Source organism: Ciconia boyciana, chromosome 9 (genome assembly GCF_034638445.1).
Source record: "Ciconia boyciana chromosome 9, ASM3463844v1, whole genome shotgun sequence".
Classification (NCBI taxonomy): domain Eukaryota; kingdom Metazoa; phylum Chordata; class Aves; order Ciconiiformes; family Ciconiidae; genus Ciconia; species Ciconia boyciana.
In genome coordinates this window covers 2,157,571-2,174,043 of record NC_132942.1, presented here as the reverse complement: position 1 = coordinate 2,174,043, position 16,473 = coordinate 2,157,571, and the positions used below count along the sequence as shown (strand labels likewise).

Here is a 16,473-nt window from a genome sequence, read left to right as displayed (position 1 = left end):
TTCCCGGCTGGCTGGATCCCTTCCTGGGAGGTGGCCCAGCTGCCCCGCCAGGGAGCGTGACCACTGCAGGGGACAGCGAGGTTGTCGTCCCCGGGCTGCCACCCACGCGCACCAGGATGAAGCTGTCGGGAGCTGCTCTCTGCCTGGTGCCACCTGGAAGGGTGCTGCCGGCAGCTGCCCGCGTTGGGTTGTCTCAGAGATAGGGCCAGTTAACGACTCGCAGGCACGGCCGTAACCCTGCCCAGCTTCGCCCTCCCCGGGCTGCCATCCGCCTCGCTCTGCCGTATCCAAACCTTTTAGCCGTGCTGGATTTGAGCCCCGCCACCACCCGCTTCCTATGGCACTTCGTTTTTCCCTCGGTAAACCCCGCATCTGTCCCTGTGTATCTGCAGGGCGAGAAGCAGCAGAGCCTGTGCCAAAGGCAGTAGGAAATGTCCGCTTTGTTCCAGCCCTTTGGGTTGGGTCTTCCTCTCCCGCAGCCCGATATTCACCTCGGTCTGCCCTTGCTCTTGCTCAGTGCATGAAGTTATTCCCCGATGGCCATCCCAGCACAGCTTTGTTCAGTACAGGGGTTTTCCAGGCAGTGTCAGATGCTGCAGCTGGAGACACATTGCATCAGCCACACTTGTCTCTTGTCTCCCACCCCAGACGATACAACAACATGTCAGGCCTTTCCAGCCTGCAAGTATGGCAAATGAATCAAATATACAGGGGAAAACCAGCTTGCTTTCCCCTTGCCTTCTGGATCGTGCATGTGCTTGCCTTTTTTGAGGCAAACCTGAGTTATTTAGCTTGGTCTTCACTGCTGCTCTTCTTATCACAGAAGCTGACAGTGCTGCTGAGAGGGACATCCATAGAGGGGCTTGGTGCATAGGTTTGCGGGGTTTTTAAATAGCACAGCCTGTAACCCTGCTCCGAGTTAGGTCTGACTGTTGCGGATGATGGTAGATACAAACCAACTACCTGACACATGCACAGGACCTGGACAAGCAGGATTCCCCCATCAGCTGCACGGGGAAGCGGGGGGTAGAAAACAGGAGCAAACTCTACTAAATTCCCTGTGCTTTCATGACTCATGAAAAAAACCCCTCCAACTGTCTCTGTCTGGGCACATCTGTTTGGATATTTTCAAGGAATCTGGAATCCATTCTCAGAGCTCTCCCATGAGAAAAAGTAAACATGTCATATAGAAAACACTTTTATTAAAACAAATATACAAGACTTTATATACAAAATGTACAAGAAAATAGTCTATTACAGATTAGTGATTTAATTCCTGTGTGTCACACGGAAACGAGATCCTCTTCCATCCTGCACTCTCCTGCGCGTGCTGGCCCGGGCCGGGGCTGCAGGGCGATGGTTTGCTGCATACAGTACTGTAGGGATCCGGGGAGAGTGCCAGAAGGGATCTCGGAAAGGCATGGTATAAATAAAGAGCTCTGCCCCTATCAGTGCAAAAATTGTTTCATGCAGCAGCTCTTCAACTATTATATGGAAATAGATATGGCATGCCTATGAGCAGATAACATCCTATTGAGTAGACCCGGGTAACTGTACTATGTGGAAGCAAAGCCTGAACTAAATTTTCACATTTTATTGGTCTAAACTATTTACACAGTTTAAAGTTGAAAGATCTGAAAGATGAACTATATGATGGGGTAAATCAAAGAAGAGAGGGCCAATTAGTGCAATTTTTCTAAGTGTAATGACAGTCGTTAATAACAATGTCACCAGTGTTGCACAGGTAAGCAGCAACCAAAACTAATAGGCAAGAGACTCCTTCGCAGCGTCTCTCCTAAGCACTCCGTGGGTAAAGTGCTCATCACATCTCACGGGGGGAGGACGGTGACCTCCTCCCCAGGCCTCCGGCACACGATGCCATCCAGTGGTACCCCGCCAGGTCGGACCCCAGGGCACATCGGCAACCTTCCAGCAAAAGCTTCGCCTCCGAAGCGATGACAAGGTGCGTACTGCGGCTGAGCGTCTTCGATGCCAGGAGTCCTGCTAGTGAGAGGGGAGTCCTTTTTTCTTTTTTTTTTTTTTTAATAATGGAGTATTTCTTCCTAACCTTTTCAGGACTAAAAGTTAAACGGAATAGAAAAGCTACTTTCTTCGTTCAGTCAGTAACAAACAATTTCTTCCATTCTCTCCCGGCTTGTCAAAGTTTCTACCTAAGAGCAGTTCGTGGTCGGAGGAAGGCAGGGATTTACAAGCCACAGGGAATGACTTGCATGGTAGGTCTCACTGTCTCCAGCCAGGAGAAGTCTAGGCTGCTTTTCTGGTCGAAGAACCTGAACTCCAGCTCTCCTAGACAAAATAAACTGAGAATGAGTACTGAATCCCATGCAGCAAGAGCAAAATAGTGTATATATGTATATGTGTGCGTGTATATATACATTAAATATATAAAAAATTGAAAGATTTCTCAGATGATAGTAAATACCTTAAACTAATATTTTGCTAAAATACTCTCAACAGTCTCTATTAAACTGTCCCCTTTCAGCTATTGCTAGTGGAAATTCTGCAGCTACATTGCAAGGAGTTCCTGAAAGCTGGCACAGCTTACATGCGTATAACCTTAAGACAAATCTGTAGTATACTCTTACTGGAGGCATTTTTCTCCTTTTCCTTTTTATTTCAACAGATTCCTTACAGCCTTCCTACAGGCTACTCAGAAACCTCAGAACACAGGGATGTGCGAATCCCTCCATTTGCTTTGCTCCCTCTCAATTAGTCACTCGCATGAAAACCCTCGGCCGCATCATCCTGTGGCCTTGACCGTCAGTGATAAGGGAGGATTCTGTACCCGAAGTCGTGTCGATCTCCCCATCCTGCTCCTTGTAGCTGTAAGTGCTGCACATGGTCTGCGTGCCCGGCTCGTTGGTGAGAAAGCCTTTCCCCCCGACGCTGGTGGTGTGCCAGTCTTGGGCTGGCTCCAGCAGCTGTAAGAGAATAAGGAGACGGTAAAAACTGCTCCTTCTTTCTGTGGGTGCAATATTTTATTCCTTTCTCTTAATTAGAAGACAGGTAAGGAAAAAAGATCAAATTCTATCTTCTCATGCTAAATTATACTCTGTTTACTCCCAGTTAAAAAAAAAAAAAAAGTTAATGCAAAACTGGGAGGGCCAGAGCACCTTCGGTGATGAAGCCCCCATCTTATCAGTGGGATGAGCATGACATGTCTGGAAACACAGATTAAGCGCCATACATGTCAGAGGCAGAGAGAAGGGCAAAATAAAAAAGTCTAGAGAAGCTTTGCAGCCTCTAATACAGCAACCTCTACTTCTAGCAGTACCCAATAGCTTTCTCCGACTTTCACATGAAGAGTAAATATTTCCATGGATGTGTCCTCTCCAGCTCATGTTTGTGACGTAGCCTTCTTTTTATATTTAATTTTTCAGGCTTCCTCACTGAATAAGGGTCTTGGATTACATAAGTGTATGTTCAGCTCGTATAGGACCGGATCAGATAGCTGCTTCCCTTCCTCTCTTGGTGCAAACAACAACTTTGGCTAATTTTACTCTGACCAGAAGGGCTGGTTTTACCTTAAAAATCTCCGAATTCATTTCCTCTTCATCTTCATCTGTGACTGTTTTGTAAGCACATTAAAAAAAAAAAGAGAAGAAAACAGACATAGATGTCAACTTTTCACACGTTGGCCCTCACACTTCTGCTTCTTTGCCACACAACCCGCTTCATATTCTCTTGTCACACGCCACCACTACCTTTTACTTCCCCCCCCATGGATGACACCTCACGGGTTTGAGGCAGGGAGGCCCATCAGCAGCTCCGTGCCCCAAACTCCCCACAGCCCCTCATCTCAGGTGCTCTTCAACAACTGCACGTTGGAGTGCATGGCTCCAGCCAGCTCTTACGTCTCCCCAAGAGTCACCAAAGCAGACCCCGCTTGGTATGCAGGAGGAAGAGGATTTGCACCTCCAGTGAAGAACCACTGATATATCCATGTTGTGGGGGTTTTTTTTTCCCCCATTGGGAAGCGTGGTTACCTCCACTGTCACTATTGTACCTATCTCTGTCCTGCTTCTGGCATCACCTCCTTCCAGCAGCCTCAAGAACCCCCAGGTCCCACCCTCCTGGCTCAGAAATCTCTTCTCTTCTTTACGGGCTGACCTGTCCGTGCCATTGCGTTGAGCCTGTGAGATGAAGCCTGCCCCTTGGCCCGCACGTGCAAAGTAAATGGCATTTTGGAGCCTTTCACCCATGAGCAACTACTTCTGCCAGTGGCACGTGCCCATCTGTAACCGGCCCAGTTTGGTAGCTCCAGTCACCCAAATCCATCAGGTGGAGGTTGGGTTGGTCTTTTTTTTCTACAAGACAACTCTTGTTTCTCCTGATCCCCCAGGCACTTCTTCATCCCGCTGCCTTGCCTCCAACCTGCCTCCAGTAGACCGATGAAAGACCAGGGTAGGAAAATAGGAATACCCACCTTCCGAGGATGAAGCCAGGGGAGACACCTGGAGCTGGTAGAGGTCGTTGGTGCTGTCAGCCATGGTGATTTCCATCGGCGGCCTCCAGTCAGTCAGGGAGCCACTCACCTCGCACGGGGAGAGGTCTGCGGGATGCACCAGGAGGAGTTGGCACTCATGGGAGAGACACAACCACCTCTATTTCCTCCCTGCCCATCTGACGGCGCAGCCAGGCCCAGCCCCAAGAGCCATCTTTGTCTTTTGGTGCAGAAATTGTGGGTTTAGCACGAACAGCACTTTCCACTCTGCTCAGAGAGCTAAAAACTGAGTCTCACCTAAGGTGATGGATGTGCTCTCAACCTCCACTTCCTGCCCCGTGTAGTCATGAACGGTGTAGCCACTGTGGTCATCTGGCAGAGGAGTGTTGGTTAGTCTTTCTGCCGACTCCTCTGTCCTCATGTCTTCATACGACTACAAAAATAAGGGCAAAGAATGAAAGACTTGTCTAAGAACGCACAAGTTCCCATATGAAAAAAAATTAAGCATGAAAACCACCAAAACCTCTAGCTTCTTCAGCTGCCTCTACAGCCACATACCTTTCTCTTGCTCCTGTTTCTTGCTTCTCTTGAAGACTTTGACTTCCTTTCTGTTAAATAAAAATAGGACGAATGTGAGAAAGGGCTGCATGGCTGCATTTCGGGCGAGCGTGAGCTCTTGCAGCTTTGAGCCCTGCTCAGCCAGCTCTGCTACCACTGTCCCGGTAGCAGCGAGTCCCGACAGCCTCCTGATGATGACTTTAGGCATGCTTAAAGAATTTGGGATAAAATGAACTGTTTGTACAAACTGTTACCAAGGGCAATAACCAGTGACTAACCCCAGTGGCACGGGTGCTACCAACAGGTCTGTTATACCCCTGCCTACACGGAGCAGGAAATTTAAGCGGTGTTGAAGCGCAGTGGTGGAAGCTGCGTAACCCCAGATGGATTGCTGAGGGCTTACCTTTCTTCTGATCCTTTGTCAAGGGCGGCAGCATCCTGTAAACCCTGACAGCACTGGAGCCTTTGTTGATGCTTTTATCCTTCACTTCTTCGATGTCAGGCAGTGAATTCATAGCACAGCGGAAGTTCGCCTTCCAGGTTTTCGGGTCAGGGTCTTTCTCACCTACTTTATATCTTCCTATAAATAAGAGATGGGGTGAGTGTTTCGACTTTTCAGTGCTAGTTCTTCCCACCAAAAAATAAAATTATTTTTCTATTTGCTATATATTAGTAGTTAATATAACTACCTGAGGCGTAAGTCAAGACAAAAAAACGCCTTGTTTGAGATATTGATATGACCGATGGAAATGTAAAGCCAGCACACACCTGTATGAATGGCCCAGCTCCGGAAAAGGCAGGCATCTTTCTCCATGTCCCAGCCATGCTTAGCTGCATGTTTCCACGGGATTTGAAACATCATCTTATCCTGAAGTTAAAGCAAGAGAGATGTGAATTGAAAAAGAAGCATTACGTGCCAGTTTGGAATGATAGATTTAATCAAAGAACTCTCAGAGGCAGCTCAGAAATTTTATAAACCCTCTGCTCCGTATCTTAACCAAGCATCCACTGTTCCATCTGTTTTGTTCAATGCATACAAGGTTTTTTATGAGTTCTGAAACTGGGAAAGCCGCATGTGGTACGGTGCAGTAGAAGCAAGCAATATTGTCAATTTTATCCCAGAATAAGAGAAATACATTGCATCTAATCTATTAATGTGTCATTAACTACAGTACATTTTCCAGGTACACTTTGGTAGAGAATCCCTTTTTAAAGTTGCCCGTAAGATCTTGCAGGAATTCTAAGAAAAGCATGTCCTAGCTTAAATATCACCTTGGGATGGATACGGAAACTTCAGAGAAAGAGCCCTGGTTCAATAAGCCTAGCGATCTCGTCCTGCGGTACCAGCACAGGGACGAGCCTTCCAGGCCAAAGTGGGGTAAATCCAGAGTTTCTTTCAGGCCAAATCTTAAAACTGGGAGCAACTGGGAGTGTAACAGTAGCTACTCAACTGGGACTTGGCTCAAGTAGGCAGCAGGAGTTAAAAGAGATTTTGGAGTTTTCTTGGCTCTCCATCATGCTTGGATTGCTTTTATTTTAATTAATCATTTCCCTCCTGGGAATTTTCCCAGGAAACAAAATGGAACTCCTACATTGTGTACCAACCAGAGCTACCTTTTCTGAAAATGAAAATAGTTGTTTTTTAAACATAATGCTTGCAAGTTTTCTCCATGTCCTTCCTTCCTTTATGATCTTGACTTACGTTTAGTGTCATCTAAGAACAAGGACGATTAACGGTACAGCAGTAATAATAATAAATATTATTAGAAAAAATAATAATTACTATCCAATATCCAAGATACTAATGATACTAAACCAACCCTCACCTTGTTAATCCATATCAGTCCTGGTATTTGATTGGAATTAATCTGCATTTCCAGCCAGGGCCTCATGCGCATCCTTGACACCGGCATGTTGTCTGTGAAAGACATAACAGGTCAGCAAAAAGTCATCGCGATTTTAACCGTTCTGCAATGTCACCCCTCCCTTCCCTGCGGCGCGCTCGGCATTACCACCAACGCTACCGATGCCACCAAAACTACTTTTCTAGCACCTTAATTAGCTCTTTTGCAAATCTCCCACCCGCTCCCGGCTGGCAGCGCGGTGCTGCTGGATGGGGAGCGCCAGAAAAACCCGTCCGAAGGTCTGTGTTCTGGAAAGGGGCCGATTGCAGCGGCGGGGGGGGGGGGAGCTTTGCGTGGGCCAGGGCAGCCCGGGAGGGAGCCCACGGCCAGCACCGCCACGGTTTTCCCGGGAGTGGGTGCGGGTGTCCCCCCGCGGGGACCGGTGCGGGACCATCCCCCCTCCGGGGCCACAGAGAGGCACTAACTGCACAGTCACCTCCTTAAAAGTTTATTATTAATTAAACCGCGCAAAGGGGGGGAGGGGGGGGCACCCTGGGGGGGCACCCTGCTGCAGGGGGGATCCCTAAATAGCAACGCGACCAGCCCGGGCAGAACCGCGCCCGGCGCCCCGGCCGCGCACATCCCTTCCCCACCGTGCAGGACCCTTCCCCGTCGCGCACATCCCTTCCCCACCGTGCAGGACCCGTCCCCGTCGCGCACGTCCCTTCCCCACCGTGCAGGACCCTTCCCCGGCCGCGCACGTCCCTTCCCCACCGTGCAGGACCTGTCCCTGGCCGCTCACGTCCCTTCCCCACCGTGCAGGACCCTTCCCCGTCGCGCACGTCCCTTCCCCACCGTGCAGGACCCGTCCCCGTCGCGCACGTCCCTTCCCCACCGTGCAGGACCCTTCCCCGGCCGCGCACGTCCCTTCCCCACCGTGCAGGACCCTTCCCCGTCGCGCACGTCCCTTCCCCACCGTGCAGGACCCGTCCCCGCCGCGCAGCCGGAGCGGGGCGGCGCGGCCCTGCCAGCCCTTCCCCTGCAGAAATAATTTCCTGTTTGCGGTGGTTTTTTCCAAGACAGACAGACAGACCCAAGATTTCCCAAACAATCGTTTCTAACTTTCACCCGCACGGCGGCCCGGAGAGCGCCCGCCCGCTGCGGAGAGCACGGCTCGGGGCCGCGGGACCCGGCCCCGGGGCTCGGCGCTGGCACCCGCTCAACGGCGGAGCGGAGCCTCCGGCTGAGCCTGGCAGCCGCGCCCGGACATGCCCGTCGCCGCGGGTGCGGGGGGACATCCCGCCCTGTCCCTTGCCCTCCCGTGGGTTGGGGCTGGGTAAGGGGCCGGGACCGCTCCCCGCCGGAGGGATGCCGGTGCCTACCCGACGGCTGCCGGCGCGATCAGCCCCGCGCCCCCAACCCGCCTCCGCACGGCTAAACCCGGCGCTGCCCCCTCATGGCGAGGCAAAGCAAGCTCAGCCGAGCCGAGCCGTGCCCGCGGGGCCGCTCCCACGGACCCTGCGGGGCGCCTCCGTCCGCAGCCCCCGTGCCGTGCAAAGCGGGGATCGAGCGACGGGACGCAGCGCGACCCACCTCGCTGTGCAGTGCCGTGCCGAGCCGTGCCGAGCCGTGCACTCCTGTGCCGTGGCGTGCAGCGGTCAGCCGAGCCGAGCCGAGCCGAGCCGAGCCGAGCCGAGCCGAGCCGTCCGTCCGCGCCCGCCGCCCGCCGACCCGCCTCTGCCGCCCGCGGGGCGCGCCCTCGGGTATAACGCGGCGGCGCCCGGGATTCCCCGCCGCCCCGGGCCCGGCTGCGTCCTGGCCAATCAGCGCCGCCGCGAGGGGCGGCCGCGCCTCCCATTGGCTGCCGCCGCCAGCATCACTTCGGGGAAATCACGCTGTTGTAGCACCAGCGGCGCGGGGGGAGCGCCGCCCCCCCCGCCCCCCCCGCCGCGCGCCACGGCCCCGCCCCGCCGCTGTCCTGCGTGGGCGCGGGCTGCGCCGGCCGGCGGCCCGGAGGGGGGGGACGGGACACACACGGACTGCTGCGGGCCGCCCCACCCAGGGGCTGGCACCCCCGCCCCAGCCGGCCCCCCCAGGGATCCAGCCCAGTCCCCCCGAGGGATCGAGCCCCATCCCACTGAGGGATCCAGCCCCGTCCACCCGAGGGATCCAGCCCCTGTCCCACCAAGGGATCCAGCCCCCATACCTCCAGGGATCCAGCCCCATCCACCTGAGGGATCCAGCCCTGTCCCCCTGAGGGATCCAGCCCCCGTCCCACCGAGGGATCCAGCCCTGTCCCACCGAGGGATCCGGCCCTGTCCCCACTGAGGGATCCAGCCCCGTCCACCCGAGGGTTCCAGCCCCTGTCCCCACTGAGGGATCCGGCCCTGTCCCCACTGAGGGATCCAGCCCCGTCCACCCGAGGGATCCAGCCCTGTCCCACTGAGGGTTCCAGCCCCTGTCCCACCAAGGGATCCAGCCCCCATCCCCACCAAGGGATCCAGCCTCATCCCACTGAGGGATCCAGCCCTGTCCCCACTGAGGGATCCAGCCCCGTCCCACTGAGGGATCCAGCCCCTGTCCCCCCCACGCAGCCATTGTTCAGGCGCATCCCGGGCAGCCGGAGGCAGCACAGTAATCCCGACGTGTGAACTCCCAGACTTTCCACCAGCCCGTAGCAACCCTCATAAATTAGGAAAGGCAGAGAATGAAGTGCAGGGTCTAGACGAGGCCATTTTGAGTTGGGTGGGAGCTCGGCCAGCGGTTGGGCTGCTCCCGGTCAATTCGCCGCGGAGTATCGGGGAACTGGCCCCGGTGCCGCCTCTGAGCAGCCCGGTTCCCTGAGCACTGACTCTGGATTGGTACCGGCTCCAAAGGGCACGCTTTTGCTGTTGACAGCAGGACTAATGAACAGGGAGGGCCAAACGTGTATTTTTATTTATTCAGTGTTAGCAATTTGCAGAAGGAACGCGGTAGGGCCTGGAGTAATAGGAACAGTCACAGGTGGTAGAAAGAAGGGCAACAGAAAAGGAAATTAAATATGTGAAGGTTGTGAGTGATGTTCCTGACCATCTCCCCTGCATTTATGCTTTCATGGCGGGTAGTGGCCAGTACGCAACGAGTTGTCCAGTGTCAGCCCGATTGCTCCCAGTGATGCGAGCAGACGTACAGCAGCGTGCTGCTGCATTCCAGCGTCGAACGGTCATTAACTGCACGGCTGAAAGACGCGGGTCGGTGGAGTCGCCAGAGCAATTCCTGGGCACGTCACCGTGCACCTAGGCCAGGGGACCGGTGTGGGACACGGGTCCCCCCGCCTGGCCTCAGCAGCCCCTTTTCTGGTGAGAAGCGGTGCTACAGACACTGCCTGGACTTGCTCTGGCGTTGGTTGGAAAGCTTCGATAGTCTAACAGGAGTCCTCAGCCCAGTTATAGCTGTAACATAGACTGTTTTCAGTGCTTTTTCCCATAAAATCCCATGGACCTCCCAGCTGAGATCCAATCTCGGTCGCTTTGCTGTAGGGGTTTAAGACTTACAGATGCTCCGATTTCACAGCACTCATTTGCCATAGGTTGTGCAGTGATAACAAGAGATATATTGCCAATCACCTGTTCTCGGTGTAAATGGCACAAAGTGGGAGGCAGGCCAATGCGAGCATTTACAAAACCTGAGAATGTTTTATCTCCCATCTTCCCCTGGCCCGGGCTGTGCGTCGGGCTGGGCTGACCCGAAATAACTGTGTTAGGAGACGTAAAGTGTGACCATCGGTATTCTGTCCTCTCCTACCGCTTGCGGATGAAGGGTGCGGAAGGGAAATGACGACCTGATAGAAGGCTACTGAAACCCTCAGGATTTCTCTCCAATCCACTGGATCTGGATGACAATGAGATTAGATTTGCATCCGATGTCTTCGAGGTGCCTTCAATCCAGCAGAATATTAGAGCACTTCTAGTTATTTCATTTTCAGTTCTTTCCAGGCAGGTTTGCAGTCATACGCAATGGGAAGGTATATTGGGAGAGAGGTAGAAAGATGCATGGGCAGCTTAGACAAACAGCGTGATGTTATCACACTGCCTGCCTGCACTGGCAAGTTTTCTCTTTTTTTAACATGAAGACTAAAGAAATGCCCAAACTTGGTTTTAAGTGCAGAAAAACACCCTGCAGGTGTGCCATGCTTTCTCTAAACTAATTTTTTTTTGGTCTGCTTGACACTTGTATCTTGTGGTAGTATCCTCCAGTGGGGTCTTTGTGCTGGGTGAGGCACCGTTCAGCAGCGAGCTTTCACCATGGGTGAAGATATAACATATTAGGTAAATACAATAAATAACCAAAGAAGGAAAGAGGTACACAGACAAGGTAGGAACAGCACTAGGACATTTGTAGTTCATAGTTTGTGAGAGGGCGTAGGTTCACTCCTCAGTGTAAGATGTCCAGAAGTCTAGAGTAGCAAGAGATAACATAAAAGTAGCCTGAAAAAGAGATGACAGAAGGTATTTGAGGTTCCAGTGCAAATGTCATCTACAAAAATAGTCACAACACCTCTTGTACAACCTAAATATTGACAAAAAAGATCATGCCGTCATTCCTTTCAAGCTCCGAGCTCCTGTGGTCTGTTTTTACCCCCTCAACCAGCTTTAAGAAAAATGAATTTTGAGCTTCCTGGTCTGACGGGCCAATGTGTGCATGCACTAAATGTATCTTAAATACTTTACATGACTGAATTTTGAACAGTGACTTGTTTGATATATGACTTCAGTACTGTTGTGACCCTTACTAGCTAGTTCTAGTCTGTATCTTCATCAGGAATTGGCACCAGGCACCAAATAAATACACCTAGAACAGAAGCGCACAAAGGAAGGTTAACAGTCCCAGCCCTAAACCTCCACTTCTTTCCTCTGGTTTAAACCCATACAGATCCTACTCGGTGGAACTCACTTCACCTTTATATCTGCGCTCTGGCCCGTTCCTGCACAGCACGTTCCATGGAGCATGACCTCCCCGGGCTGCGATGCCTTACCTTTCTTTGCTTCTTTGTTATCTCTCAGCTGAAACAAGGAAATGACAACTTGTCTCTCCCCGCTGTTATTGTGTGTCAGGCTCTCCCTGCACTACGCTTACAAAGCCTTCTCCTTACAAAACCAACTCCTTCCCCCCATTTATACCACTACACTAACAATTGTTTCAGCACCCTACTGAATGTTGCAAGAACATGCACTTAAATATATAAAAGCATAACAAGGAACGCACTTAAGTATAAAAGCATGAACAAGGGATAATCCACACACCTCAAGGAGTCAATAAATGGTTGGCCATAAAACCGTCCTGCTCCACCCACTTTATCACCCCCATTTATACCACTACACTAACAATTGTTTCAGCACCCTCCTGCATGTAGCAAGAACATGCACTTAAATATATAAAAGCAACAAGGAATGCACTTTTAAGTATAAAAACATGAACAAGGAATAATCCACACACCTCAAGGAGTCAAAAAATGGTTGGCCATAAAACCGTCCTGCTCCACCCAGTTTATCAGCCAGCAAGAATTTCCAGGAATGCCAACATCTCTGATTCTCTGCAGAGCTGTAGCCCTGCTCCAGCTTTATTTCACAGCGTCTTCTCCCAGACACCTGCTTGGCCTTTTGGCTCTGAACACCCTCAAATGTTCCCCCTTTTTTCATATTCCCCCCGTGATTTGCCAGTTCTCTTGTTTTAACGGTCCACTGAGACACAGGGAAACAGATCGTTAACATATTTTATCATATTGACCCGATCGAGGGAGATCGCAGAGGAAATATTTAATAATATTTTTATTTAAAACCAAACCAAATCCCCAGCTGATGCCCCAGAAAGTGGTATTTGTTATTCTGTAATGGGCACCTCTCCATCTCAGTCAGCAGCGCCCTGAAATAAGGTGCTCCTAGGCAGACTGTATGGCAAGTAATGCTGGAAAGCATGAACTGCGTGGCACCAACTACAGAGCTCCTGGCCTACAAGAAGAGAGGGTTACGAGTTGGGCATACAGGCTCTAACACGGTTCTTTGTTCCCCGTCTTCACTGCTATGTTTGGTTAAGCAGCTCAAGGCGGCTTCACTCCTGTGCTATATAAAATAAATAGTGGTTAATATTGAAGCCTGTGTGCCGTGGAAAGGGCTGTTTCCAGCCGGCGGTACCGTATACTGGCCAGCCAAAGCTGCTGCCTCCAGCTGAAGGCCTGGCTGTCTCCTCCCTAGTGACAAGTGGCCCAGACTTTCTCGTCCGTGGCTACCCAGCCTGGTGCCAGGGCTGCTCGGAGCAGGTTGTTTTTCTGGCAGAGCATCCTTTCCACCTTATCTCTCGCAATGCTCTTCCCTCTTCGCTCCTTGCAAAATTACCCTTGAGTGGGGATGAGACCTGCCATGCTTTACCCTCAGGCAAACCTGCGAGGCTCTGAACATCCAGAAGCACTTTTTGAGGAGCTGGGGGCCGAAGGGGAGAAAACCAGCACACTCCAGCGCAAACACAGTTGCAGAAGCAGGTACTCGCTCCAGAGCCGCATTCACCTCCAGGTAAGCATACATGCCGGAGCAGCAGCGTAGGAGATTATCAGCTTTCTGATAACTTCCCAGCCCAGGGCTCCTTTCCGAGCTGAGCGAGAGGCAGCCTGCCCTTCCCTCACGGAAGGCGACGCTGCGGGAGCACGTGTGTGCGCAGCAGGACGGGGCTACCCCGCAGCACCTCGTTTAGTGCACGTACCTTCGAGCAGCCGACGCACCGGCTTGCGCTCGCCTGCTGCCATGCATGAGGTGTGGATAGGGGAGATGACCCTCGGGTTTTAAATCCCTAATGTGTCTTGCGGGGGAAAGAGCTTGAGCATTACGCCAAGTATTGACGGCAGTCTTTGCTTTGAAGACTTTGCCTTCCCGGGACGCTGAAGGCAGCCAGCGGAGATGCTCCGCACTGGGGAATCCCTGCTCAGGCGATGGGGAGATGGAGACAGGGGCTGCCACAGAAATCTGCCTCTGGCAGATGGCAGCAAGCCCCGGGAGGGAGCGGAGCCTGAGGTCTGCATGCCCAGGCAGTATTTGGGTGGGGGGAGTGAACAACCACAGGATGGAGCAGGGGTTTGTGGAGGGGAAGAGCGGGAGCATTGCGAGAGAGAGCCTCTTATCTGCTTCCTCGCGGCCCTGGCTGCTTCCTTCCATCGCTGCATCGTGACCTTTCCGTGCCCACCGGCACTCAACAGCCCTTCCAGACCCCGCTCTGCGAGGGTTTGTTCCTCCTTTCTACCTGTTTTAAGAGAAACCTGCTCTAATGCAAATCCCGTCTCATTTTCTCCCCCACCTGCCTTCCTCCCCTTTTCCCTGTCAAACTCAGAAACAATTCTTTCTTTTTGGAGCGCCTAACTGGGGCGTACAAAATGGGTGTGGAGCCTTCGCTGTCACCTGGGGAATGCCATGGTTCCCCGCTAATGAGCACCCAACAACTGTCACAGGATCGTGCCCCGGGTCACCTGCGGGCGGGCAGCGCGTGTCCCTCCTACGGGCTCTCTGTGCTGAGAGGGGTTAATGCAGAGCGGACTATTAAGGAGCAGAGATGGAGTATCAGCCTCAAAACCTGCAAAGGCTAACAACAAAAAATAGCTGCTTCTCGGGCAGTAGCCCTGAGAGCGCAGGACTTGCTGCAAGCTGTTTCCATTTCTTATAAATGCCTCTCTTACAAAAAGGAAGTTTGGTTGAAGCACATGCAGGAGAACGAATAATGTCAGAAATGTTGAAACTCTGCCCAGATGGCATGACGTAATACTACCGAGCGCTCTGATCCGCAGGCTACAATAAATATATCCTGGGATGGGCCGTTTACGGTTTCCTGGAATTGGAAAGACCTGTCTCAGGACCTGAAATCAATTCAGTTCTCCCCACTGATGGCACGGTGAATTTTTAAAGTAAACCAAAATGAGATTCGGGGCTTGGTTTGGTGGGAAAAAAGGAAATTCCAAGAATTTGACTCGTGTCCTCGGACTTTCCCTGCTCCTTACTTTTCTTTCAGCCTTGCCAGAGGACACAGACCTTTCATGAACTCTTTGCCAAGGCAAGTCCCGTGAGCTGCAGGCACCTGGCAGCTGTGATGAGTTTTGCCTAACGAGGGTGCAGACCTGCGGCAGCCTGAGCCTCCCTGCCAAAGGTCAGAGGGGCTCGGTCCTCTCCCGCTGCACGCGGGAGCACGGGAGCCAGCAGCCGCCGCCGCAGCCTTCCCCCGGGCCACTCTGCCCGCCCCGCCGAGGGCACCGTGGGGCAGCAGCGGGGCCGTGCCGACCCCGGGCTCCCGGCGGCTAACCCGCTTGAAGTCGAATGGGGAGTCCATTTTACACTGCTGAAGTCCCACCAATGCAGCTGGGGCTGGCATCGGTAGAACAAAAGGTGAGTTGTGTATTAAAGATGTTGGGGTCTTTTTTTAATATGCCCTTAGATTATCCGTCTGAAGGTGACAGGGCTGAAGGAACCCACTTGCCCAACTGGCCGTCTGAAGAGCGGGAGGTGAACCAAAGGGAGCTACAGCCGGCAGGACAAGCAGCATGTTGTGGGCAAGGCTGGCCGTGCCTCTGTCTGGCTCTGAGCTGGGAGGGTTTTCTCTTTCCTGGACTGATCGGAAAAGGTGCCCAACTTCCCAGCCGTGCAAGGGGAAGGACAGGCCAGCCGAGCCAGCGTGGTGCTGAGCCTCCAGCCCATCGCAGGCGTAGACAGGGTCCAGCCCGTGCGGTGCTCGGGCTGGGGGCTCACCGGGGCCACCCCCAGCCTCCAGCCCAGCCTCCGCACGCTCCTGCCTGCACGGAGCTCCTGCCTGCACAGAGCTCCTGCCTGCACCCTGCTGTTGCCTACCAGCCGAGCCCGGCAGCTTGAGGGGGTCAGGGTACGTGCGAGCACAGAGGCAGGGAGACCCTGAGAACTTACTGCAGCTCTCCAGGAAAAAAAGGTCTCGATCTGGAGGCTGCAGCAGAGTGACCTGTGAGCGTTTCACCTCTGCTCTGCCTCGGGAGGAACATCCGTAACCCCTGCTTTGCTTGAAATACTCCGTCCCATCCTCGTGCAAAGGGGCTGCAAAAAGGAAGCTCTTACAGATGCTGGAAAGCGCCATTGGGCTTCTCACGTTAGTGCCGTCGGAGCCAAGGGACGGGAGAGCAAAGGCAGGGCGCGCTGGGAAGGCGGCTCGCATCCAGCCTGCCGCCTGGTCGGGGCAGCTTCCGCTGGCGTGCGGCAGAAGGGGAACTCGGGTTGTGCTGCCAGGCCTGGTCCCAGGCGCTGGGAAGGGACCAGGGCAGGTTGGTATCAAGACCCTCACAGGGCGACCATAGCAAATAGCGAAAACCATGTGCTGCGAGCAAGAGATGTGAAAACCTCTGCAGGTTAGTCCCTTCTTGTATTATTAATTATTTACTGGCTATTAACCTTGAAGCAGACTGCAAACATCTCTGTCCAAATACCTGAGACCACAGGTGAGAACAGCGGCCGCCTGCACTTATGCAATTTCCATAAGCGAGACTCAAATTTGGCACTTTGAAAAATACTCAGTCGTTCCAGCACCGTGGCAGGCAATGCTGCCGCCGTGCTTGGGTTGCACCGGCGACGGCTG

At 53.0% G+C, this 16,473-nt stretch overlaps 1 protein-coding gene across 1 annotated transcript; it reads right to left on the bottom strand.

Moving 5' to 3' along the window:
- Window positions 1-1,182: 1,182 nt before the first annotated feature.
- Window positions 1,183-8,616, bottom strand: IRF1 (interferon regulatory factor 1). Its single transcript, XM_072873431.1, has 10 exons — window positions 8,461-8,616; window positions 6,850-6,941; window positions 5,792-5,891; window positions 5,427-5,603; window positions 5,024-5,073; window positions 4,763-4,898; window positions 4,448-4,573; window positions 3,546-3,589; window positions 2,807-2,942; window positions 1,183-2,307 (listed from the first exon to the last, which is right to left on the bottom strand). Exons 2-10 carry the CDS (start codon window positions 6,934-6,936, stop codon window positions 2,207-2,209), a joined length of 957 nt encoding a protein of 318 aa, XP_072729532.1. The 5' UTR covers window positions 6,937-6,941; window positions 8,461-8,616; the 3' UTR covers window positions 1,183-2,206.
- Window positions 8,617-16,473: the final 7,857 nt, after the last annotated feature.